The sequence below is a fragment of the Pan paniscus genome, chromosome 4 (assembly GCF_029289425.2).
Source record: "Pan paniscus chromosome 4, NHGRI_mPanPan1-v2.0_pri, whole genome shotgun sequence".
Classification (NCBI taxonomy): domain Eukaryota; kingdom Metazoa; phylum Chordata; class Mammalia; order Primates; family Hominidae; genus Pan; species Pan paniscus.
In genome coordinates this window covers 32,985,340-33,011,348 of record NC_073253.2, presented here as the reverse complement: position 1 = coordinate 33,011,348, position 26,009 = coordinate 32,985,340, and the positions used below count along the sequence as shown (strand labels likewise).

The 26,009-nt window shown below is 39.6% G+C and overlaps 1 protein-coding gene across 5 annotated transcripts in view; it reads left to right on the top strand.

Annotated features, from left to right (window-relative positions):
- The window catches only part of LOC100995668 (V-type proton ATPase subunit S1-like protein), a 41,352-nt gene extending 16,398 nt beyond the window's left edge, over window positions 1-24,954 (top strand). For 2 of the 5 annotated variants that reach the window (XM_055112239.2, XM_055112238.2), the window contains exons 3-9: window positions 8,366-8,406; window positions 8,653-8,711; window positions 9,494-9,728; window positions 9,812-10,358; window positions 15,031-15,081; window positions 17,487-17,727; window positions 22,852-24,954. In XM_055112239.2, the coding sequence (XP_054968214.1) occupies window positions 10,279-10,358; window positions 15,031-15,081; window positions 17,487-17,727; window positions 22,852-23,154 (675 nt within the window). In that variant the 5' untranslated portion in view covers window positions 8,366-8,406; window positions 8,653-8,711; window positions 9,494-9,728; window positions 9,812-10,278 and the 3' untranslated portion in view covers window positions 23,155-24,954. Of the gene's footprint in view, window positions 1-367; window positions 420-2,192; window positions 8,407-8,652; window positions 8,712-9,493; window positions 9,729-9,811; window positions 10,359-15,030; window positions 15,082-17,486; window positions 17,728-22,851 lie in introns of those variants that run through there. The other 3 variants (XM_055112240.2, XM_055112241.2, XM_063604414.1) reach the window with 3 other exon arrangements.
- The last annotated feature ends 1,055 nt before the right edge of the window (window positions 24,955-26,009 follow it).

Sequence of the window (26,009 nt, the reverse complement as noted above, 5' to 3'; positions counted from 1 at the left end):
TCTTAAGAGTTATATGACAGTATCAAAACAATGCAAATTTCTAAAATGAGCTTAAGTGGCAAATATATTTTCTTTAAAAATTGGCTCCTTAATAATCTTTCCATGAGATGAATAATTAAAAACCTAAATATTTGTTTCACTCTATACTCTCAGCATTATCAGACCCCTCCCTTCCTCCCCTCACCATGGAATACATTCTGAGAAAGCTGCCCTGTTATTGGTTAAATATGCTGTCAGTCACATGGCATGAAAAGTACTGCCTCTGCTGTTTGCATTTATGAATTAACAGATGTGCTTGCTTTGAAGAAACTGATTCTTTTCTTGATGGGAAAAAAAATCTTGTTTAGTTTTTCACTGATTTTTTAAGGTATAGGACTTTCACTAACCTTGGACCATATATTTGCCAGGAAGAATGTAAGGTGAGTAACTGCACATCTTTTAAAGCAATGTATTTGTGAACTTAAATGCAAGTATGAAATTAGGTGGCTCTGTAATTTCTTTATGTTGTTTCATACCTACATTTACTTGTGATTCAAAATGGATAGGCTAGATCATACAGGTAGCTACAAAAATTATTGACCAGAGTTTATGCTTGAGGTAAAAATATAAGCTTTTTTGTAAGAGGCAAGGGTTACTTGTTCAAAATATCCAAGAAACTTTTGTAGTATGTATCAAAGTATTTATCTGTGAGAAAATGACTCCTCAAATCAGTTTTCAGATTTCTTTTATACTTACAAGTGAATGTTAATTCCACAGTATCCCCTGCCATTATTATGTGAGAAAAGAGTAAGAAAAAAATTGAAAACCTCAGAAATATATATCCTGTCCTTCAAAGAAAAGGTGTTAAATTGTTTTAACTGTTAAGAGATGGCAATTAAATTCCTGTTTCTATTTCTGTTGTCCCTTTGGCTTCTTTATACATCATATAAGGAACACTTAGAGGTTTTTCTATAAAAAAGAATATTCAAAATCTGAATAGCAATTAAGGTATGTCATGTCCCCCACTGACTCATTGTTTGCCATCTCAACAAATGCTTCAGGGAATTTAGTGTGAACATAGCAGACAGCAGCAAGCAGGAGAATATGGCAAAACTCGGGTTAAAGACTCCTTAGTCCACAACTGATAAAATCTATACATATAGACATTAACAATTTTTTTCTTCCATTGTTTCTGAGTCAATTGGTGCTTTCCTGCAGGTTCACTTTTGAATAGTGACTTATATTCTTTAGTGGTTAAAGCCTAGTTCTGTTTCCCCACCTGGGTTACACAGAAATGCCTGATTTGTGTATTACACTAGTAAAATGTACACCAAGAATTAGAAAAATCCTAGTTCTGTTTTTAAGACAAAGTTAATGGGCTTAATTTTAGCTTCAGAAGCTTTAGATCTTAGAAATCACATAAGTCAGTGATCATTTGAATCTAATATTATGGCTCATTAATTCATTATGAAGGAAACAACAGCTGTTGTTTTGTGTGTTCTTTCAAATAATGAATCTGAAATTTAAAATATCTTTCAACTCCCTGGGGCTATTCAATATTCTGTCTGTAGGAAGGAGGATTGTATTTTAAGCTCGATACATGGTTTCTAAACGTAGAGTGAGTAGGGGTCATTGTTCTCACTTTGCACATTTCTTCCTCAAGTTGGGTTTATTCTTGATCCAAAAAGAAATCCTGTGTGACCTCCCATTTTCCACTTTGATTTCAGAGTATTTTCATCAATTTCTTAGTTCATTTGTGCATGCAACACATTTTAAAAATAATTGGTGCTTTTAAGTAGCAAGGCCTCATGCTAGATGCTGGGTCTACAATGGTGAGCACAACAGGGATAGTCCCTGGCCTCATGGACTAAGTCTAATAGGGAAGCCCTTGTTAATCAAATGATATATATTATTCCAAATAAACTTTGAAATGTGTTGTGAAAGAAAAGTATAGGAAGCAATGAGCACATACAACAGGGGGATTGGAACTTGCACAAGTTAGGGATTGTGTTCCTGAGGAAGTGACACTTACGCCATCATCTGGAGGAGATGTAGAAAATAACTAGGAGGATGGAGAACATTCCAGGTGGAGGGAACAGCAGGTGCTAAGGGAAAAATGGACCATGAAGTGTTCAAGGAACTGAATAATGCTAGAGTAGCGGAAGCAGAGAGAGAAGGGAAGAGGTGAAATAAGGCAAGCACAGCTGGCAGGCCGAAGTCGGCCTGGGTAATGTCTGGGTATTTGTGTCTCTTTCATATATTGTATTCAGTTACATTTTAACCTGTACTACAAAGTCTGGAGTTTAGGTAGGTTAGATGATTTGGCTAAAGCATATCTCTATTATAATTTCATTATTACTTGGATGGGAACCTCACTTTTGTTGCTCAGGAAATTAAACTTATACTCACAAGAGACTTAATATAAACCGTAATGCTAATTTATAAATTTCTAAAGGAAGACATCTTTTTAAAAAATTAAAGTAGAAAAATTTATCAAAGTAATACATGTACATGGTTTCAAAAAATCAAAAGGTGACAAGACACACATTAAAGGAAAAATTGTCTTCTAGTTACTTCTATAGGCAAACATTTTCAAATTTTTAGTTGTTTCTTCTGTTGGCCACTGCTTGTATTAGTCACCTTTTTTCTAGAAACAAAACAACCCCTACATTGCAGCCTCAAACATTTCTTTCTTGCTCCTGTTACTTCTGACAGCTACAGGTGGGCTGCTGTGACCCTGCTTTAGCTCTGTTTCCACTTCTCATTCCAAGTCCCAGACTGAAAGAGCAGCCCCTATTTGGGCATGCCATTCTTATGACCGAGGGAGTGGGGCAAGAGATGGCAGGCACATGCAGACACTCGCAACTTCTGCAGAACTGCCACACTGTTGCTTCTGCCCGTATTCCATTGGTCTAATTAAGATGTATAGCTGAAACTGGAGAGTTCCGTGACCCCCCCTTGCAGGACATGCAACAGGGGTGTGGTGCATCTGTTTGGCCACTGCCACATGTGCTCAAACCTTTTACAAGAAGGGGAGCATGCAGATGGGCAGGTGCAGGAACCAGGACAAGTGATTTTGGGTTCTGGCCTCATGGTAGCATCTAGGGTTGGGTTCCTGTGACTCTCAAAGCCCCAGTGGGTGTGCTACAGTGCTCTTTTAGCTCTGCCATCTTCAGACAGCTTAAGTGTTAACCAGCGTAGTGCCCTCTTGGACCCCGGGTTTTTGTTTGGCATCCAGGAAGAATCAGGTCACACAGGGCTGGAAGGATGGTGAATGTGGGGGTTATACTGAGTGGTGGAGGTGGCTTTCAGCAGGCTGGATGGGGAGCTGGAAGGGTGATGGATTGGGGGATGATCTTCCCCTGGAGTTTGGCTGTTCAGCAGCTGATCTCCTCTCTGACTGTCCCCAGCCAAACTCCTCTAGATGTTCAGATGCTGCTTCTCATCTCTCCTTCTCTGTCATGCTGTTCTGCTGCTCTTCTGTTCACCTGTTCATCTGCTCATCTGCTTGTGGAGCCTGGGGTTTGGGGTTTATATGGGTACTGGATAGGGGGCCCTGGTGGGCCAAAAGGCAACATTGGGGTTCAGAAACAGGAATGCCTGTTCCCATTTAGGGCCGTGGGTTTCCAGGCTTAAGGGTGGGGCCTTTGCCAGGAACTGCCCCCTTCTATCCAGTATTTCCTCGTCTGCTGTTCATATAATAGCTAAGCCTGATGATGGGGCAGGAAGTATTTTCCACCCACAGGGAGGAACTGCAAGTCATATGCCCTAGGGGGATGCAAAATCCTCTCCCAGAGAAGGAAACAAAGACTGGGTAACAATCATACAATTCACCATACTGCCATAATATCAAAATAATATGCATAGGTGATTTCTCCATTTATACATGTTAGATTTTATAACAAGTTCCTTTATTATTGACAAAGTTCCTGTCTTCAATGTCCTCATCTTTCTTTCCTCCACCCCCCATCCCTCCAATATAGTTACATTACTACTTTCAGTTCATCAGTGCTTGCATCAATATGACTATGTATATTGTTCACAGACAAGCTAGTTAGTAGAGTGTAATTTTGTTTCTTTCTTTCTTTTTTTTTTTGGGGGGGGGCAACGTTTCTTTTTCCCTTGAGTTAAAAATGGCCTTTTTGTAGTTGCAATTTCAAAACATGCATAGTCTTAATTCTTTTCACATATTCTTTCCTTTAATATGTAGTGGTCTCTCAAATTCCCCTTTCACTTAGAGATCTCTCTGTAGGTCTTCCTTTTATTGTCCTCTTGCTCCAATCTGGATTGATTCTATGTCTGATGTACAATGGGTAGTCTTAGGTTTTGCTTCACCACTCTTCTAGTGAGATCTGCTGTTTATGAGAGCCTGTGCTTTCTCTTTGTTGGCTTTTGCCCTTACGTTGTGGGAGCATGTCCTCCATTAGCTTCTGTGAAGGGGTGAGAGAGGTGCATTGGCTGAATCCTTATATGATTCTTGTTTTTTACTTCTGCAAGCTTAATAGGACATTTTCTTTATCCTTAGCTCCAAAATGATACAAGTACCTTAGCTTACAAAAATGAACTCAAAATGGATCACAGACCTAAGTGTAAAAGTTAAAATTTAAAAACTAGGAGAAACACAAGGGAAAATCTTGGTGAGCTTGTTGAGCAAATATTTCTTTTAGACACAAAAACATAGGCCATAACAGAGAAAAAGAATACATTGGAATTTATGAAAATTAGAACTATTGATCTTTGAAAAAACACCATTAAGAAAATGAAAAAGGAAGACAGAATGCAATAAAATATTTCCGGTGTGTATCTCTGACACAGGACTTGCATCCAGAACATATAAAGAGCACTTATGGAGGTCAATGAATTTAATTTTTAAAATGAGCTAAAGATTTAAGCACACTTCACAAAAGAAACTATATGAATGCTCTATAGGCATAAGAAAAGATGCTCAGCATCATTAATCACCAGAGAAATGGATATTAAAATTAAACTTAGAGAAAATGTGGCACGTATACACCATGGAATACTATGCAGCCATAAAAAATGATGAGTTCATGTCCTTTGTAGGGACATGGATGAAATTGGAAATCATCATTCTCAGTAAACTATCGCAAGAACAAAAAACCAAACACCGCATATTCTCACTCATAGGTGGGAATTGAACAATGAGAACACATGGACACAGGAAGGGGAACATCACACTCTGGGGACTGTGGTGGGGTGGGGGGAGTGGGGAGGGATAGCATTAGGAGATATACCTAATGCTAAATGACAGGTTAATGGGTGCAGCACACCAGCATGGCACATGTATACATATGTAATCTGCACATTGTGCACATGTACCCTAAAACTTTATAATAATAATAAAAAAATAAAATTAAATTAAACTTAGCTAGCAACCACACCCATTGGAATGGTTAAAATTAAATAGATTGATGATACCAAATGTTAGCAAGAATGTTGAACAACAGGGAAGCCAAAATTGATTGACAGCTTTTCTAAAAAAGTTACTTCTATTATGTGACTTGGTCATTCTATTCCTGTTTATTTATTCAAGAGAAACAAAAACATATTCACACAAACTCCTATACATTAATGTTCTTAAATCTTTATTTATAGTAGCTCCAAACCAGAATCACCCCAAATATTCATGAATGTGTGCACAGACAGATAAAGTATGGCATATCCATACAATGAAATATTTCTTAACACTAAAGCAGAATGAACTACTGACATATGCAACAACATGCATGAATTTCAAAGTCATTATGATGAGACAGAAAGAAGCCAAATGCTAAGGAATATGTATGATTCCATTTATACGCAATTGTAGAAAATGCTAACTAGGCTGGGTGTGGTGGCTCACACCTGTAATCCCAGCATTTGGGGAGGCCGAAGCGGGCGGATCACCTGAGGTCGAGAGTTTGAGACCAGCCTGATCAACATGGAGAAACCCTGTCTCTACTAAAAAACACAAAATTAGCCGGGCGTGGTGGTGCATGCCTTTAATCCCGGCTACTTGGGAGGCTGAGGCAGGAGAATCGCTTGAACCCAGGAGGTGGAGGTTGTGGTGAGCCGAGATCACGCCATTGCACTCCAGCCTGGGCAGCAAGAGCAAAACTCCATCTCAAAAAAGAAAAAAGAAAATGCTAACTAATCTAAAGTGACAGAAGCAAGTCTGTAGTTGCCTGGGGTTGAGGGTGGAGGGAACAACTCTTAGCTGCAGAAATGCAAGCGGAAACTCTTTTGGGTGTTGTAAGTATTCTGTATTGTTATTATGGCAGTGGTGTCATGGGTATGTGCCTGTGCCAAAACTCATATAATTGTATAATTTGCATGAATGCAATTTACTGTACATAAATTATATACCTCAATAAAGTTGATGAAAATTAATGAATTGCATGCATGCATAAATTTATTAATAGCAACTAGTAGACATCATGGTCACCAATTTGTCATCTTCAGAAATTCTCATTAGATAATAGGGATCATATTACAGAGAGAATGGTGCATTTAATTTGTAATTGGTTCCATATAATTAATTCTAAAGCACTTTACTATGATACAGATTTAGTAACTCTTCAGCTACAATTATGTTTTGTATACATATCATGTAATATATATCTTTCTCTAATTATAAGTTGAGTTTATATGATAGTGACATATAGAGACCTTATATCACAGGAATTGTTAAGTATAGAGTTTGATTTGCATTCTCATATACTGTAGGTAAAACTTATGGAAAACCTAAAATATGCAATAAACAAACTGTTAAATCCTTAGGACATTTATGACAAAACTGGAGATTTAAACACTAATTTTATGTTAAATAATTATCAGTATTTTCTAGATGTAATTGTGCTGTTATTTTTAAAAGTTCTTATCTTTTAGAGATATATACTGAAATGATATAATTTTTGATATTTTATTCAAACTAATATCACACGGGGGAAGAGGGTGCGCTTGTAGGTGAAACAAGATTGGTTATAACCTGATAATTACTAAAGCTGAATGATGGGTCCAGGTACATGGGGGCTTATTATATTTTTCTGTTTATATTTGTGTATGTTTGAAATATCCTGTAATAAAAAATGTGTATATCTTCTAACTTAGAAATTTCACTTCAAGGAATTTATCTTAAGGAACTTCTCATGGGTGTGAACAAACAATCCACAGTAATGTTCAATGCAGTATTGTTATAATGCTAATAAAATTGAAAACAAATACTTAAGAGTAGAAATTTGGTTAAATATATTATGATACATTTTAATGATATAATACCACATACATTAAAATGTGTCAAAAGTATATAATTACATGGAAAATATTTGTGATATAGTTTTAATAAAAAATTGCAAACTCTAAAACAGTATGCCCACAAAAATCCATTTTTAAACTGTAAAAAGTAAATTATATACATATGTGCTATATGTGTGTGTTTGTGTTTGTATGCATATAGAGAGGATATATACACACACAAACACAAGGATATATATAATAATTTATATGCTCATAAGTTTCCAATATAACTTTTTGGTAATTGAGTCAGTCTTTTTTTTGAAAGGCTGGATGTTTTGGCTTTGATAGGTTAACAATGCAATGTAGTATAAAATTTCACTGTAAAATGTTTTATATGCTTTATTACTTTGTTATTTTATATTTGTTATTGGTTAAACCTTAGCGTGTAGCACATTGCTTGGCACATAGTAGGCCCCCCCATAATATTATTCAATGAATAAGAATCAGGTTTGATTTAAAATAATTTTTCTGGCTGGGCATGATGGCTCACACCTGTAATTGCAGCACTTGGGGAGGCTGAGGTGGGTGGATCACCTGAGGTCAGGACTTCAAGAGCAGCCTGGCCAACATGGTGAAACCCCATCTTTACAAAAAATAAAAGAATTAATAGAGTGTGGTGGTGCATGCCTGTAATCCCGGCTACTCAGGAGGTTGAGGTGGGAGAATCACTTGAACCCAGGAGGCAGAGGTTGCAGGGAGCCGAGATCACACCACTGGACTCCAGCTTGGGTGACAGAGTGAGACTCCATCTCAAATAAAATAAAATAAAATAAAATAAAATAAAATAAAATAAAATAAAAATAAATAAAATAATTTTTCTTTCTAAAATTTTTCTTTATTTTTCATTTTTTTTTTGAAGAACATATGTTACTTTCTCTCTCTGTTAAATGCAGAGACAGCAGGGGAGAGACATATTACTTTTTAAATGGGAAATTCACTATTAAGAAATGAACAGTTTTGGCAGGCTGTTTCTGCTCCTCTATTCTGAGATGTAATAAAGTGAAATATGCTTCTTAAAATTTCGTGTAACATCTAAATTATGGATATTTATTCAGCATCTTTTAATTTTTTTGTTTTTTTCTAATTTCAGTTCTCCAACATCTTCAAATAAAGAAGTGGTTATGAGGAATGGTAAGACTCCAGTTGCCCACATGATTCCTTGTGGGGTGGAGAAGGGCTTTTTCTGTGATAGAATTCCCTGACCAGTGGTGTCTGTACCAGGAGTCACTCATGTGAAATCTTTTATACTAGTGCATCATAAATTATGAGCCAAAAGGGGCTCAAGCTTGATATATGTGACAGTGCTTAGCATTGCCCCCAATTACATTAATAAATGACATTTAGCATTTGGTAACCACATCATCATTTATTTGACAGATCAGAATAATGGAGATATGAAACCATTCCAGAATTTCACAACAATACCAATCACACAGGTATGGTTATGTCAGGAAACCAGATTGTAATCTAGCTCTAAAAAACTTAAAAACACATTTCAATCATGTCTGTGCTCTGTGAAAATATAAATAATAATTGTATTAATAAGTAACATATTTTTGCTTCAAATTTGGGTGGGGAAACATATTGTGGAATCTCTTCTTTTTAAAAGTCAACTTTTATTTTGGATACAGAGGGTCCATGTGCAGATTTGTTACGTGAGAATAGTGCATAATGCTGGGGTTTGCGGTATGAATCCCATCACCCTGATAGTGAGTATAGTATCCCATAGGTGGTTTTTTAACCCACTCCACTCCCTCCATCCTCCAGTCATCCACAGTTTTGATGGTTTGCCTATTTATGTCCATGTGTACTCAATGCTTAGTTCCCACTTATAAGTGAGAACATGTGGTATTTGGTTTTCTGTTTATTATGGAATCTTATAGTTGGGAAAAACCTAAAATACTTAATTTTACTTGCTCTCTTATATTTTCATTACAATATTCAGCTTCACTTTTGTTGCTATAATAATAATAATCTTTAGTTACTGATAAGCTTAAGTTGCTGCTCTCTATTAACTAATTTTTCTTTTATCTGTATTTACACTAGAGTAATTGGTGCAAATTTCTTTCTTTGTATTGTACATTTTGTGGGTTTTAATAAATGTGTAATGGCATGTATTTATCATTACAGGATGTGAATTAGCTCTTTCATTTCTAGGAAGCCTTTTGTAACATAGACACAAATTCATCTCTTATGTTCTTTTTATTTGGTTAATTAGGCTCTCAACTACAATCTGAGCAAAGAAGGGCATTTAGAAAAAGAACCTTGGAATGCATTCAGCCATCATGGCCCAGTTAATGTCTCCATCAATGGAATTCCTTGCATTCTCTTCTGGGCCAAAAGAATAATGATTAAATTTAAGAATCAAACCTGGCTGGACCTTACAGATGAGCATTTGGTCAGAAGGTAACTGTGGACCCTGACAACTCAAATTGCAGTGAAGAAAGTGCTAGGTAAGTTGTTCTCTCAGTTTGAGGAAGCCCCTAGGGCTATTGCGTTCTGTTAACTCTGCATTCAACTTTTTTTGTCATTTCAGAAAAAAAAAGTAGGCTCCTTTGTATAGGACCCTGACACACATCTTTGAGGAAGTATTTACTGTCTAAAATAAAGGAACAAGTCAGAAGTTAACTTCAAAAATTGTTGGCTGGGCATGGTGGCTCACGCCTGTAATCCCAGCACTTCGGGAGGCCAAGGGAGTGGATCACCTGAGGTCGGGAGTTGGAGACAAGCCTGGCCAACATGGTGAAACCTCGTCTCTACTAAAATACAAAAATTAGCCGGGCGTGGTGGCAGGTGCCTGTAATCCCAGCTACTCAGGAGGCTGAGGCAGGAGAATTGCTTGAACCTGGGAGGTGGAGGTTGTGGTGAGCTGAGATCGCGCCATTGCTCTCCAGCTTGGGTGACAGAGTGAGTGAGACTCCATCTCAAAAAAAAAAATTGTTATATTTTCCCGGCAGTTTTCTTCTGAACCTTTTTGCTAATTGTCGGAATAACTTGTAGAAAATGAGACTTTGGAAAGCAAGGGTTCTCAAACTCGTTTTGAAAACAGCAAAGGATTCCAGGCTTGGTCTCAACTCCAAATGGTAGGTGTCAAACTACTTTTATTCTGTCAGGGAAGAGATCACATATCCCAGCAGGGTCATACACATTCTAGTGGGTGACACACTAGCCAGGACAAATGCTTGACTCTGCGGAGGTGGGGGGCGGGGGGGTGTCAGTGTGCGGAAATAGTGGAATATTGCCTGTTTGCAAATGCGCAAGGGTACTTTTTAATGGCTAAATTCCAGATAATTCTTAAGGACATTTCAAAATGATTGGAATAATTAGTTTTGATTTGAGATAAGCAGATTAAACAAATAACATGTTTGAAGGGCAAATCAATTTCCAATGCCTTTCTCTGCTTTTCAGTCATCCAAGCAAAAATTTTTGCTTTTATTTATTTTGGTCCAGGGAGAGGAAATCTGGCATGTCCTGCTTGCTTTCTATAAACCTTCTTTCAACATTTGTTGGTAAAATAGATCCTTTTGGAAGATTCTCTGCATTTGTTCTGGTTTGGCTTAGATGGGTAGGATGCTTTATATAAAGCATAACAGTGTGTGTGTGTGTGTGTGTGTGTTTGTTTGTGTGTATTCTTTTTCTACTTTATGTACTTTAGCTGGAAAGATCCTTTTATTCCTGAACTTTACTTCTCACTTAAAAATTCTTGACGATGGGTAAAAATGGACTCTATTAATATACAATTAAAAGTCATATTACAAATCTTAGTATCTTGCTGTTCAGAATGACAATCTTTTAATAGGGATTTAGGGAAATGTACGTGGAAGCATTTAGAGTCCTCTCAGATTTGTTTATCCTGTTATAGCTCAAGTATCCAAGGCTATCAAAGAGACTACGGGAGGCTGAGAGCTCAGAACCTTTTCCTGGGGTGCTAATTAATTCCCCACAGGGCTCTTTATTTGTGGTCAGTTGCAAGGAGAAAGGCTGCCTGCTTGGGGATAATCTTGCCTGTCTATGGCTGACTGGCTCTCCTTGATTCCATTTATCCTGACCCTAGGGCATCTGTGGGAGAAAATCAGGGTCCTACAGTTGTTTGTTTGTTTATTTATTTATTTTATTTTATTTTATTTTATTTTTGACAGAGTTTCACTCTTGTTGCCCAAGCTGGAGTGCAGTGGCATGATCTCAGCTCACTGCAACCTCTGCCTCCCAGGTTCAAGCGATTCTCCTCCCTCAGCCTCCTGAGTAGCTGGGATTACAGGCACGTGCCACCACGCCTGACTAGATTTTTGTATTTTTAGTAGAGATGGGGTTTCATCATGTTGGCCAGGCTGGTCTCGAACTCCTGACCTCAGGTGATCTGCCCACCTCGTTCTCTGAAAGTGCTGGGATTACAGGCTTGAGCTGCCATGCCCGGGCACCTACAGGTTTTTTTTTTTTTTTTTTTTTTTTTTTTGCTGGGTTTTAGAGATCTTGTGGTTACTGGGAACCTAGAGACGGAAAGAATGAAAACTTGGCTTCTAGGCCCAGTTCTACCAGTGAGCTTTGTGATTTTACAGGCAGGACCTGTAGGATCATCATCTGTCAAATGGAGATGATGGCATCTATTCATTATAGCTATGAGGCCTTGAGCATTTACTGTGGGCCAGGCACGGTGTGAGGTCTTCATAGGCACATGTCTGTTATTCCTCACAGTAACTCTCAGAGTCACAGGCAGTTATCACAGAGGTTAGAAAACTTGCTAAAGTCATGGAGCATGTATGTTCATAGAGCTGGGGTTGAAAACATCTTTAAAAATGACCATTTATCTTCTTCCTCTTGGCCCTATCTGACAAGGTTGTGAAAAACACATGAGGAAATATATGCATAAGCACTTTGAGATCTTGTCAAGTGCTGTTCAAAGTATTAATAGTACTAGCATTATTTTCCTTCCTGACATCCCAATGATAACTAGAGTGAAATAGTGTCTAATTTCTTCAGTAAGCTTCAGGTCTCACAGGACACAAATGAAAGATTGGGCAGAACCTGACTGTCTTTTTGGTCACTGCTTAGAATTCTATTCAGGTGTGAGCCCTGAGTGTGCAGTGTCCACCTGCTGGAGTCCTGCACACAGAGTGTGCAGGCATCCTGGACAGCCTGCCCAAAGAGGAGCAACAGGAGGCTTCCAGGAAGGGAGGTGTCAAGAACCAGCTGCTGAGACCTAGTGGCTGATTCCTGTGAATTGCATGGATGAGCCAGATGCCCTTGTGGTGCTGGCAAGGAAATCTTAAGATCTTAAGAAGGAGAATGGGAGTTGCTGAAATAACAAACCGAAACAAAGACATAACCATGTAAGGTCAAAAGCACAGATTAAAAAAAGGTGACCACGTTTTAGCTCTTGGAAACAAAATGTTTAGAGAGAGGCAAATTGTTGGCAGACGGATTTGCTACGGAAGTCTTTTTAAATAGTGAAAGCCCTGCAAATACAGCATAATCCCAGCATCTGTGTGTATTTGGAATTTAGGCAATTATAGCCTCAAGAATTCAGAATCCATTTTACATGTGTGAGAGTAGAACACTTGAAAGAGTGAAAAGAGCTCCTTTTTGAGCAGCTCTTGTTCCAGGTTGTATTTCTCCTTTGTGTTCCCAATTGATGTCACAGTGCCTGATACTTAAAGATCCTCATGGCTGAGCACGGTGGCTCACACCTGTAATCCCAGTACTTTGGGAGGCCAAGATGGGCAGATCACCAGAGGTCAGGAGTTAGGGACCAGCCTGGCCAACATGATGAAACCCTGTCTTTACTAAAAATACAAAAATTAGCCAGGTGTGGTGGTGCATGCCTGTAGTCCCAGCTACACAGGCGGCTGAGGTGGGAGGATTGCTTGAGCCCGGGAGGTGGAAGTTGCAGTGAGTGGAGATTATGCCACTGCCCCTGAGCCTGTGTGACAGAACAAGACCCTGTCTCAAAAAAAAAAAAAAAAAAAAAAAAAAAAGGCAACAAATATTTTCATCATGCCCCAAAGTTACTGTGTGTTTCTTTGTAATGCGTCTTTCCAACCACTGTCACATCTCCAGATAACCACTGATCTGCTATCATTATCAATTAGTTTCCATGTTCTAGAATTTTATATAATCACATGTGTGTGCTCTTTTTTAGTGTAGCCACTGTCACTTAGCTTAATGATTTTGATAATCTTCCATGTTACTGCATCTGTTAATGGTATTTCCCTTTTCATTGCTGAGTAGTAGTCCATATTATAGATGTACCACAACTTATTTATCTATTCACCTGTTGATAGAAATTTGTTTTTTCCCTCACTTTTTGCATAACTTTCCAAGTACAGTCACTATGAACATTCATGTACAAGTCTTTGTGGCAGCAGGTATCTTCATTTCTCTTAACTGTCATTCCAACTAGGAGTAGAATGCCTGGATCATATGGTATGTGTATGTTTACCTTTTTAGAAAACAGCCAAACTGTTTTTTAAAGTGGCCGCATCATTTTTCCTTTTCTCAAGCATTGTATGAGAGTTCCAGTTGCTTCACATTCTCACTAACACTTCGTATGGTCAGAGTGAGACTAGAGAAAGCATTTTTATATTTCTGCATGTTTAGGAATTTCTGAACAAATTTTTACTGGGAACTGGGTTAAAAGATAAGTGTTAGAGTTAGTGAGAGATTTACCTCTTGAAAGGAATGTGTTCATGTATCAAGGGGTAATGAAACTCAAGGCCATAGAGACGTTCCAGGGGTTAGAAACTCAGAGAGGCTTATCTTATCCTCCCCTTGGAGATATTTATTTACATACCATGGGTATGAGACCTGCAGCCATTTGTCCCCTTATGGTGAGCGATTTGCTTCCATCCAAAGGCTAATTAAAGTCTTTCATCCAAAGACTAATCATCCCTCTTCTCTTCCTAAGGAGAATTTATTGACACTAGAGGAGCAAATGTTTCTCTCCCTCTCTTGGGAGGTGAGAAGGAAACCACGGTCTCTCTCCTATATAAGCTCCCAGATTCATAATTTTGGTGTTGCTCATCTGTATTACAAATCTCAATATGTGTAGGATGACATCTGGCTCTTCTCCTGCTGCCTGGGTGGGGGAGAATTGGATTAGAAGGGGGAACCAATATGGTTGTTCCCATGAGTAAGTCAATTCATCTGTCTTTGCTCTGGGAAATCTTATGTTTACTCTTAGGAAAACAGGAATAAATGTAGGTATTAAAAGCTTAAGAGTCAGTTTAAAAAGTGTTTTAGCCATTCTGATTCCTGTACTGTGTTATCTTTATTGTGGTTTTATTTTACATTTTCCGAATGTCTAATGGTCCTAAGCATCTTTTCATGTACTTATTGACCATTTGTATATCTTTCTTTAAAAGATGCTCGAGTCTTCTGACAATTTTTACGATTTTTACATTGGGCTGTCTTTTGTTGAGTTGTTAGTGTTATTTATTGTATTCTGGATAGAGTTCTTTATGTATACGTGTTGTGAGTATTTTCTCCTGTTGCGTGGCTTGCCTTTCTTGTTTTCTTAAACAGTGTTTTTTGAAGAGTAAAAGTTCTGGATTTTAGTAAAATGCAATTTATCAGTTGTTTCTTTTATGGTTCATGCCTTTGTACTTTTTTCAGGAAACCATTGCCTACCTCAAGATTAAAAAAAAGTTCTGTACATTTTGTGTGTTAGGTGTTATGTGATCCACCTTGAGGTAACTTTTGAGTACATATGAAGTTAGGGTCATTCCTATTTTCATAGACTGCATTGTTTCCTTTTCTTAGGTTGTCTTTGAAGCTTGGTGATGCTGGAAACCCCAGAAGTCTTGCTATAAGGTAGGTAGGACACCACTTTGGAGTATCGCAGTTTCAGCACTTCAGATTAGCTCTATAGAATTTATTCATTCCACATGTGCGAAGCAAGGGCTTGCTATATGCCCAAGCACTGTGACACATTGCATGCCACATCAACCTAATTAAACGGAAAAGTTGGTGCTGTGATATGATGGGATCCTATACTAATGCTTTCTTTCTAAAAGTTTCTACCAAAATACCCATAGTTCTTCCCTCTCCCCCACCCCCATGCCGCCTGCATTAGGGACTTAGAAAACTCCCAGTCCTGAGAATGTAATATCCTTTTCCTCTGAGAAAAGAAGACAAAAGAAAAAGCTCTAAGGGCTGGGGCTCTGATTTGAAATTATTTTCTATAGCTTCTTATAATGAATCACACTTACCATTTAACTACAATGAAAAAGCCTCGTTACGTGTATTCCCCAGCAGACAATCAACAGAGGCCTACAGTTTTTTGGTGTTTAGGTATGAAAGGATGCATCTATCAACAGAGACTTTAGCCAAGCAGTTAGGAACTGCTCCTGAGGTAGGGGGAGCAATTTGAAGGCTTTTTTTTTTTTTTCTTATAAAAATACAGTGCTTCCCTTCCTATAAGACAAACTTGTTAGTGGAGATAAGTAGTTGTGTCTTTAACATTATTTGGAAAACCAGCAGGATTGTGCTAGGGCAGTCTTTCTTAAGCTTTGCTCTATGGGACACTTCTGCTCTGTAAAAATATTTATAAGATTTTATGAAAAGGGGATTCTGTGGTCAAATGTGTCTGGGAACGACTCTAAACCATGTCTTCCTCTTGGCAATTCACAGTGTAAATTTGTATGTTAAAGTTTCTGAGAAAAAATAATCTTAAGGAAGACTATTGCACTTTGTAACTTTGACTAACTCAGTGTTTCCTGTGTTTAATTTTGGAGAACCTTCTTCCTCAGAACACTTGTCTACATATCATGGGAGACTAGTGTTTCACTGATCATAATTTAGAAAATATATGTCATCATCTTTCAGAGCAACTTTACAAGTAAATAGAATCCCACAAGGTGACCAAACACACATGTCTGTTTGATCTAGAAATGGAGACTATTTTTGATCTGTAATTCCACTTTTTTCCAAAATGAAAAATAGCTTTATTATTATTATTGTTATTATTATTTATTCTGATGATAAAGGTATGTAGCAGAAACTGTCAGTACCCCGTGAATATCTACATGGTCCTTTCCATTTGAGAGCACTGTAGCCTACCTGCTGAACTTTCAACTCCCCGCCTCTCTTTGCCTAAAAGCTTTCTCTGGCCCACTGCCCCCAGTCCCTGGCCCAGCAGCCTTCAACCAATGACTGGAGGACACATACACACACCTCAGCTCCCTCCCCGTCAGGTGAGATAACTCAGCAGCATGTGCTGTACTCTGGCTCCCAGGTTCCATCACGGCCATGAGGCCCTGCTTGTCCACATTGGAAACTTGCTTAATAATGTACCTCTTTTAGCTGCCTTCCCTTCCTCTGTCATTTCTTTTCTCTCCATTTTACGTATTTTGAATGACTAAACTCCCCTGAATATTTCTTATATTCACACCCGTGTCTTAGAGTCTGCTTGCAAAGAAGCCAAATAGAGACAAGAAAAACTAATGAAAACAGAAAAATCGGAAAATATTGAGCTACAGAAAGAAGAAAATGAAAATCATCAATAATCTAAACACCATTTGTAATCACTACTAATGTTTTAATCTCTATCCTTCCAGACATTTTTTTTAATGCAGTCACTTTTTTTTAAAAATGGAAATAAAATGATAATGACAAGTAAATTATGACTCTTTTCATGGCTGGAAAACAGTCCATTCCAAAAGAGTTAAGATTGGATTTGAAGCCCAGCTCTGACACTTACTCTCCAAGTGAGTTTATTCAAGCCCTTTGTGTCTTAGATTCCTCGGCTGTGAAGTTAGAATAAGGACATTATCTATTACATGGTGTTGAAGTGAAGATTAAACACAATACACATATATAACACAGAAGTTATTAAGAGAGCTATTACTATTATTTTAAACCACAATTTAGCAAATTCTTCATTGATGTCCATTTAAGTTTTTCTCAAATTTTTTGAATAATAAACACATAGTCAAGTGTTGATTCTAAAAAAGGAAAAACAAAACAAAACAAACCCAAACTTTGTGTGTTTTTTCTTTCGTAGGAATTTGCACTGTCCACTTTGGGGGCTGCCCTGTCATTTGCTCTTTTTCCATCCATCCAGGGAAGGCTCTGCAGCAAAAGTGAAGCCTCTCCCCAAGCCCGTTCTGCCGCCTGACAAAAGAGGGCGCCATTGTACTGTTCATAGACGATGCCTTGCGTCAGTAAACGTGGGAAAAGTTCTTTAGGAGTAATGCTGTTTTTATAACCATTTTCAGATTCATCCTTACCAATTACAACAAGTTGTCCATCCAGAGTTGGTTTAGTTTGCGCCGAGTCGAGATCATTTCCAACAATTCAATCCAAGCAGTCTTTAACCCAACTGGCGTATATGCTCCCTCTGGTTACTCCTACCGCTGCCAACGCGTGGGCAGCCTGCAGCAGGACCAGGCCCTCTTGCTGCCCAGCGACACGGATGATGGGTCGAGCCTGTGGGAGGTCACTTTTATTGATTTCCAGGTAATAAACTAAAACCTATGCTCAATGCACCTGCGTTTTTGGTACCAAAAGAGCTCAGTGTTTGTTTAAAAACACCTGAAACAAACCTAGATGCTTAAGGAAAAGAGAAGTAGATGCCTTTAAAAGAATATTGGTGGTTTTTTCCTTTGTATTTTAAGGTATGAAGTAGAATAGGATAGAGAATTTTATCTCCCTGTGTCCCCCACCTCCTACCCAGGGCTTGCTTTTACATTCAGCTTTATCCAGCACGAATAATTATCAGTGAGGAATGCCAGCCATCTAAGCCCTAGTGAAGCTGTGGGTGAAGCCAGGGACTGACACTTCCTGGACTGAGAGGCCCTTCTGGGGAGAGGCATTGGCGGACAATTATTTTATTTCCTTCAGGGAGTGGCGCAGTGATCTTATCAGGGAAGATAAGAAGTACATCGGCAGTGTGAGTGACAGCTTTGGCAGTTAGTAGGAAGGGACTCAGTGGGGAGTCAAAAATATCCCAAAGATCTTGAAAGTATTTGGAGTAAGGAATGGGGTGTAAGAGATTCCTTTTCACCACCAGAATCTTGGGCTGAGAGACATTCTGTCAAGTTCCTCTATCCTGTTTACCTGTGAATGAAGCTTAGCTTGTTCCTACCACTCCCTGAAATAGTAGGCAGGGCTTTGCATGTACCTCTTAAGGGCACATTCCAACCTTTTCCAAATATATGTGGGCATTGGCATATATGCATATTCTTCCCTTCCATCCTTCCCAAGCTTGGAGAAGTGTCGTGTGGATGAAAGGCAGTTTGGGGTAGGGAAGGAGCTCACATTTTGGAGTCAGACAGACCTGGTTTCAAATTACTGCTCAGCCACCAGGGCAAGTTACTTAACCTCTCTCAATTTCTCACCTATCTTTATTAATGTAAAGAATACATGGCCTAAGATATGTGGAAACACTCAGGAGTGTGCCAGGCGTGGACTAACAATAATTGCTACCTGTGAGTGACCCGTGTGTGTTGGTACTGTGGTCGTTACTTTATGTACTTTGTCTTCAGAACTTACCATAATGCTGCAAGGTGGTTTTATGAATGAGGTGACTGAATCTCCGATAATCACATAATTTTTCTAAGGAGTATAACTGGTAAATGGTAGAGGCAGAACTCAAATTCTGGACAGTTTGGTTCCAAGGATTCTTTTGTGTGTGTGTGTGTGTATAAAATGTTTATAAATATTATTTATATTATGTATGTGTATGTCTATACATGTGTGTATGCATGTGTGTATATATACATATAGAGGAATGGCAGTGAGGATATAATGACAACAAGGAATATTTTACATATAATTTCGCCTAATTAGACCGGGGGAATTGATTGATTTATACCTCTACCTTGTTCCAGAAATGACTTAGTTGACTTATGGAAATACTACTTGTGAAAAATTACTTTCAAAAATAGGCAAATCACTTCACATCCATTAGGATGGCTATTATAAACAACAACAAGCAAACAGAAAATAACAAGTGTTGGCAAGGACAGGGAGAAGTTGGAACTCTTGTGCATTGCTGTTGGGAATGTAAAATGGTGTGGATGCTGCGGCAAATAGTATGGAGTTTCCTCAAGAAGTTAAACATACAATTATCAAGGGATACAGCAACTCTGCTTCTGGCTATATACCCCAAATAATTGAAAACAGGGACTTGAGCAGCTTTCACCCGTGTTTATACCTACGTTCATGGCAGCATTATTCACAATAACCAAAAGGTGCAAGCAACCCAAATGTCTATCAATGGATGAATGGATCAACAAATCTAGTGTATATGTACAATGGAATATTATTCAGCATTAAAAATGAAGAAAATTTGGGGATTGGTCATGGTGGCTCATGCCTTTAAACCCAGCACTTAGGGAGGCTGAGGCAGGAGGATCACTCTTGAGCCCAGGAGTTTGAGACCAGCCTAGGCAACATAGTGAGACCCCCATCTCTACAAACAATTTTTAAAAAAGAAATTAGCTGGGGTCATAGTGGTGTCACCTGTAGTCCCAGCTACTTGGGAGGCTGAGGTGGGAAGATTGCTTGAGCCCAGCAGGTCGAGGCTTCAGTGAGCCAAGACTGTACCACTGCTCTCCAGCCTGAGTGACAGATGTCTCAAAAAAAATTAAATTTAAAAAGAGGAAGGAAATTTGGATACATGCTACAACATGAATGAATGTTGAAGACATAATGCTAAGTGGAATAAGCCAGCCACAACAGGACAAATATTGCATCATTTCACTTATATGAGGTACTTACAGTTGTCAAACCCCGAGATGGGAAGTAGAATAGTAGTTGCCAGGGACTGAAGGGAGGAGGGAATGGGCAGTTAGTGTTTAATGGGAGTAATGTTTCAGTATTGCAAGATGTGAAAGCATTCTGGAGATGGATGGCGGCAATGGTTGCACAACAATGTGAATGTACTTAATATCCCTGAACTGTATACACTTAAAATGGTTAGATGATAAATTTTATATCATATATGTTTTATAATAAAAAAACAAAAAATTTAGCAAAGACTTGGGGGTAGAGAAACACAAAGGAAGAAAATGTCAGTTAGAGCCACCAGTGAGGTTAATATACAAAACCACGAGACCATCTGTCTGCACTGGCTGGAGGCGGCACAAGAATTTGGCTCTGAAGTTCTGGAGCAGCCAGTATGAGAAACACTCAGTTACATGTTCACAGGCTCCCTAAGACTACTGCCAATGTGCTTGGGATAAGCACATTCATCCCTGGTGGTGTGAGATGTATACATCCTCATCAGCATTCTTATTATAAACACAGCTTTCAGGGGGACAGGTGGGCCTTGTTGAAACCCCCTTCATGTGAAGAGATGGCAGAACACAAGCTCAGTCCAGGGGAGAGGAGGTGATGGTGATGGTGGCTGAGGTATGTGTACAAAAGGCTGCTGTCCACATGCACAGCTCTGCTGGCCTGGCTTATGGTGGGAATAGAGTATAGAGCAATGTGGCCGGTGCGGCAAACTTGAGTACCTTGGGTAACTGGTGAGTTGGGCTGGGACCATGGCAAAGGGTAGCCTTCATCACAATGAGCATTTTACAAATTCAACTGCAGCTGATTTTTGCTTTGTAGGAATGCAGGGCTGGTGTTGCTGGATCTTTTCAATAGAAGCTAGAATGGTAGATTCTCACAGGAAATTTTCAGGATATTCCGAGTACTGGGTCAAACAAAACACACCTGTGGGCTAAAAACAGCATGTCTGTATAACCTCTAGTCCAGGAAATGGGTGGACAATGTATCCTTCAGGCATTCTCCACACTTACTGTTCTCAAACAAGTCTTGTTAAGAATTAAGTGGCAGTTGGCTGGGCGTGGTGGCTCACGCCTGTAATCCCAGCACTTTAGGAGGCCGAGATGGGTGGATCACCTGAGGTCAGGAGTTTGAGACTAGCCTGGCCAACATGGTGAAACCCTGTCTCTACTAAAAATACAAAAATTAGCAGGGCATGGTGGCAAGCACCTGTAATCCCAGCTACTTGGGAGGCTGAGGCAGGAGAATCACTTGAACCCTGGAGGTCGAGGTTGCAGTGAGCTGAAATCCTGTCATTGCACTCCAGCCTGGGCGACAAGAGCAAAACTCCATCTCAAGAAAGAAAGAAAAAAAAAAGAATTAAGTGTCAGTCAACCTCAGGACGTTCTCCTTGGCTGGAGTTGCAGAATCAAGTGAGGTCCTCTTTTGTCATGGAGGAGCTCGACTCTTCAGGCACCAGTCTCAAGAGAAGGTCACTTTGTCTCTTTATAGGAGGTGCGGGGCAGGGATCCCCGAAGCCAGGACAAGAGGATCTGCTTTGGGTTCAATCGAGTTGGGCGAGCAAGGCCCCTTGTGTCTATGGAGTGATGGGCGGCCTCAATAATTTTAGCATGGGACAATGCCAAAGTGCTCACTTAAGCCATCAAAGTGAATTTTCAGTAAAGCACTCATGGATAGTTCAGTTGTCTGATGTACTCTTTAAAAACTGAGTAGGTGTCTGAATGAGGAAATGCTGTGTAGGGTCATACTTTTAAAGCCAGCTGGACAGGGAGCTGTCTTCCACAAGCGATGGCTCTTGCTTTAAAGTAATTGCTCTATAGTCCTGTTTCATTTTGACAGTATTAGATATCAGTGCCAGTTCTCAATTTGAACCTCTCTTCCTTTCAAGTAATTATACCATTTCATTTGCACACAATGGAAGCTTTACTTTCTATTTGGTTGGTGCAAAAGTGATTGCGGTTTTTGCCATTAAACGTAATGGGTAGGTTGCAAGGAGGGGCTGGTATCCACCTCTTCCAAAAATGGGACAAAGCCTGTATGATAAAACCAATAGAGAGAGAGAGAGGGTAGGGAGGAGGAAGAGACAGAACCCACCAGGAGCTATGGAGTATGAGTCTGACGCCCACTGCCCAGGTTTCAATTACACCATCACAGCATTTACTGTTATGTGACTCTGGGCAAGTTACTTAATTTTTCTGTGCCTCAGTTTCCTCATCCATAAAGTAGGAATAAAATAGTAACTTACTCATAGGCTCTTGGCCTACTAAACAAATTAAGGCAGTATATGGTGCACAAAAACCTTCAATACGTGTTAGCTTTTATGATTATTATTTATGTTTTACCTCACTAAGGATCATGACATCCCCCTTCAAAGACTCTTCCTCATTCCTGTCAATAGAATCAAAGGCAGAGGAACGGAGACTTAAAATCTTTGTGAAACTTATACTACCCTTATAAAATTTTGAGTGTGCTTTGAATTTTAGAGACACCACAGCAGTTGTGGTTTTTACATGAACTGGAATATTTCTAAGGATCAGATTAAAAGAAGTTTTATTTCAGAGCCTTGAAATCAAGGTTTTATTTCAGAGTCTTGAATTTCATGAGCCTCCTAGTTATGACATCCATGCATCCCAGAATTTCTGGGTCAGTCCTGTTTTAAGATTGAGTTGCATTGTCCCCATAAGCACAATCACATTTGTCAAATTGTGTGGTTAAATTATTCAGCAAATATGGTGATAGTATATTAAATTTGGCTACCTAGGGGCCAGAACTGCCAGCCCAACTGGGAAGTAGATCCTAGGAGAGAAGGGATGTATCACTTCAGCTCCTTCCTTTCTCCTGCAGATCCAAGGTTTTGCCATCAAGGGGGGACGATTTACCAAAGCCCAAGACTGCGCCTCCTCCTTCTCGCCAGCTTTTCTGATCGGCCTGGCAATGTCCCTGATCCTGCTGCTGGTGTTGGCCTATGCCCTGCACATGCTCATCTACCTGCGGTATCTGGACCAACAATATGATCTCATCGCCTCTCCTGCCCACTTCTCGCAGCTGAAAGCTCGAGACACAGCCGGAGAGAAGGAGCTGCTGAGGAGCCAGGGGGCTGAATGCCATAAACTGAGAAGCCAACAGATCAGCAAAATCTATGTTTAGCAGCACAGGCTGGCCCCCACCATGTCCACAGTGGGCTCCGAAAGTTGTTTCTGTTCTGTGCTATTTGACTTGTGAATTACAGATTTTCACCAAATGGCTTGATTACAAAAAAAAAAGAAAAAACACAAAAAGGAAATAGATAATGAATTCTTTTTGAACCATCCACTGGCCTACTTAGGTAGACTTGGGGCAATCAAAAAAGGCATCTCAGGGATCCCACAGAGACAAATATGACTGTTAGTTGCCTCAAAGTACCCTGAAAGCAAAGGGGTATTTCAAGTACGGAAAAAGAGAGAGAGAGAAGAAGAAGGAGGAGGAGGAGGAGGAGAAGGAGGAGCAGGAGGAAGAGGAGGAGGAGGAGGAGGGGAGGGAGGGAGGGGGAGGGAGAGAGAGAGAAAGATTGGCAACACAGAGAAGGGAAAACACACTTGGTCCTCCTTGCCTGTGCCAGTTTGGATGTGATAATTATAGAAATAATAAACCAAGATTATCTGGCAGTTCATAATTTAAACTATTTTGTAACATAATTTGCATTTCTAGATATTATGTCCCAATTTTGTTTTAAAAACAGTCTTTTTCTCTTTCATAGAAATGTTGAGGGGAGGACTCGACATGTGGCAGAGCACTTTATTTAAGGACCTTCTTGTCCTTTACTGTGCTGTTCAGAAGCAGTACAGCTCCATCTGTGAAGTAGGGGTAATAGTCATGGCCATATTTTACCTTTCCATTTGGGAAGGGGCCAGGGTTGTCTCACTTGTCTGATTTAGACCTCCATGAGCTCTCATAGGTCCACTTGGAATAAACAGTAGAGCTAAGCAATAACAGTGTGCTTGCTATGCAAACACAGCTTTGAGACATATCCCCTGATCTTCCTTCCAATGAGATAGTGCCCTCTAAATGCTTCCTTAATAGAAATTCTGGAGCCACCACTGATGTTCTTACCATTGCTGTCTTTCATATGCATTCCTCATCATCCTTTTCAGCTCTTGGCAGATACTGAAGATTGATTCAACCTTCATCCTCACCAAAGCGTGTCTAATAATATACCTTCTGTCTTAAAGAGATCTTAAACATAAAGATGACATTGCATTTTCCCAGGTAGGGTTTGGTACAGGACCTAGGTTCTACTAAGAAGATACTCCTACACAAAACTTAGAATGCAGACAGGAAACATGTGCAGTGGAGGGTCACACACAGAGCAAGAAAATCTTCTGGGCAGCTGTCACGATGAGTCTGCTGTCTAGTCTCATCCTAGGTGGTAAGCAGTAGATGATAATGACAGTTTTCTGATGGGACAGTCTCATGTTGAGCATTTATTTTGGCTGCAGTTTTCTTGGTTATGAATGTAGGTTTGGTTCTGGCCCTCTCAGAATTCTGTAAGATCCCATACTTTATAGTAAATTTCTTTCTGTTTGAATAACAGAGTTGATTCTGTAGTCTGCAGTGAAGAATCCTGATTTATGTAGTTGTTAGTATCAAGAGGATTGCAGGGAACAGACTCTCAAGAAAATGCAAATCTATGATTGATTATCCAACTCCGTTTGGCTTTAAACCAGTGGAAACTGTCAGCCTTAGAGAATGGTATTTAATAATAAAACAGATTTTTATTGTGGTTCCCTTGAGCATCCACTGGTGTTATAAGTGGTTGTTTGCTAGGTTACAGGTACGTGAAGGGTAAACATAATGTATTGCTCAAACTAGGACACTTTTGAAAGAGAAAACGAGTGTAGTTAACAATTCTCAGATAGCAGACATAAATAGGATGGTGCCAAGCAAACTGGGATAGATAGTCACCATGGGTATGGATGATATGCTGCAGGTTAGACTGGCTCTTTCTAACTGTGCCCAATGGCTTACAGTCTGGGAAGTTTCTATGACTCATCTAATGAGATTCCTTATATCTTGTCAAAGGGCCGGCGTGGTGGAAAATCAGACACAGGTCAGATCCTGCAAACTGCTTACCTGCATTGCAGGTGAAATTCATAGCTTTGCTGGATCTCTTATATGAACACAAGCATAATGATCACAAAACAGAAGAACGCTGACAGGCTAAGAGCAGTGGCTCATGCCTGTATCCTCAGCACTTTGGGAAGCCAAGGCAGGAGGATCGCTTGATGCCAGGAGTTCAAGACCAGATTGAGCAACATAGTGAGACCCTGTCTATTCAAAAAAAATTCTAAAAAGTTAGGTAAGGTTGCTGGCATGCACCTATAGTTCTAGCTACTTAGGAGGCTAAAGCAGGAGCATTGCTTGAGCCCAGGAGTTTGAGGTTACGGTGGGCTATGATCGTATCACTGCATTCCAGTCTGAGTGACAGAGTGAGACCTTGTCTCTAGAAATAATAAAATAAAATAGGCCAGACACAGTGGCTTATGCCTGTAATCCCAGTATTTTGGGAGGCTGAGGCAGGAGGATCACTTTTGCCCAGGAGTTCGAGATCAGCCTGGGCAACACAGCAAGATCCTGTCTCTACAAACAACAACAACAAAATTAGCTGGGCTTGGTGGCATAAGCGGTAGTCCTAGCTACTCAGGAGGCTGAGGCTGGAGGATCACTTGAGTTCAGAAATTTGAGGCTGTGGTAAGCTACACTTGTGCCACTGCATTCCAGCCTGAGTGACAGAGTAAGACCCTGTCTCAAAAATAAAATAAAATTTAAAATAAAAAAGAGGGGAACGTTAAGAATAGAATAGTGACTTTTGGGAGGATTTAACTTTTTAAAAATATTGAACTCCCAAATTCCACTAATTTTTTTCTTGTTAGCAGAAGCAACCCCTGTGAGACAATGCTATTCCTGCCTTGCTTGAAGACACTGTGATGACCTCACCAGAAATAGTTGTCTTGCCAGGGGGTGTC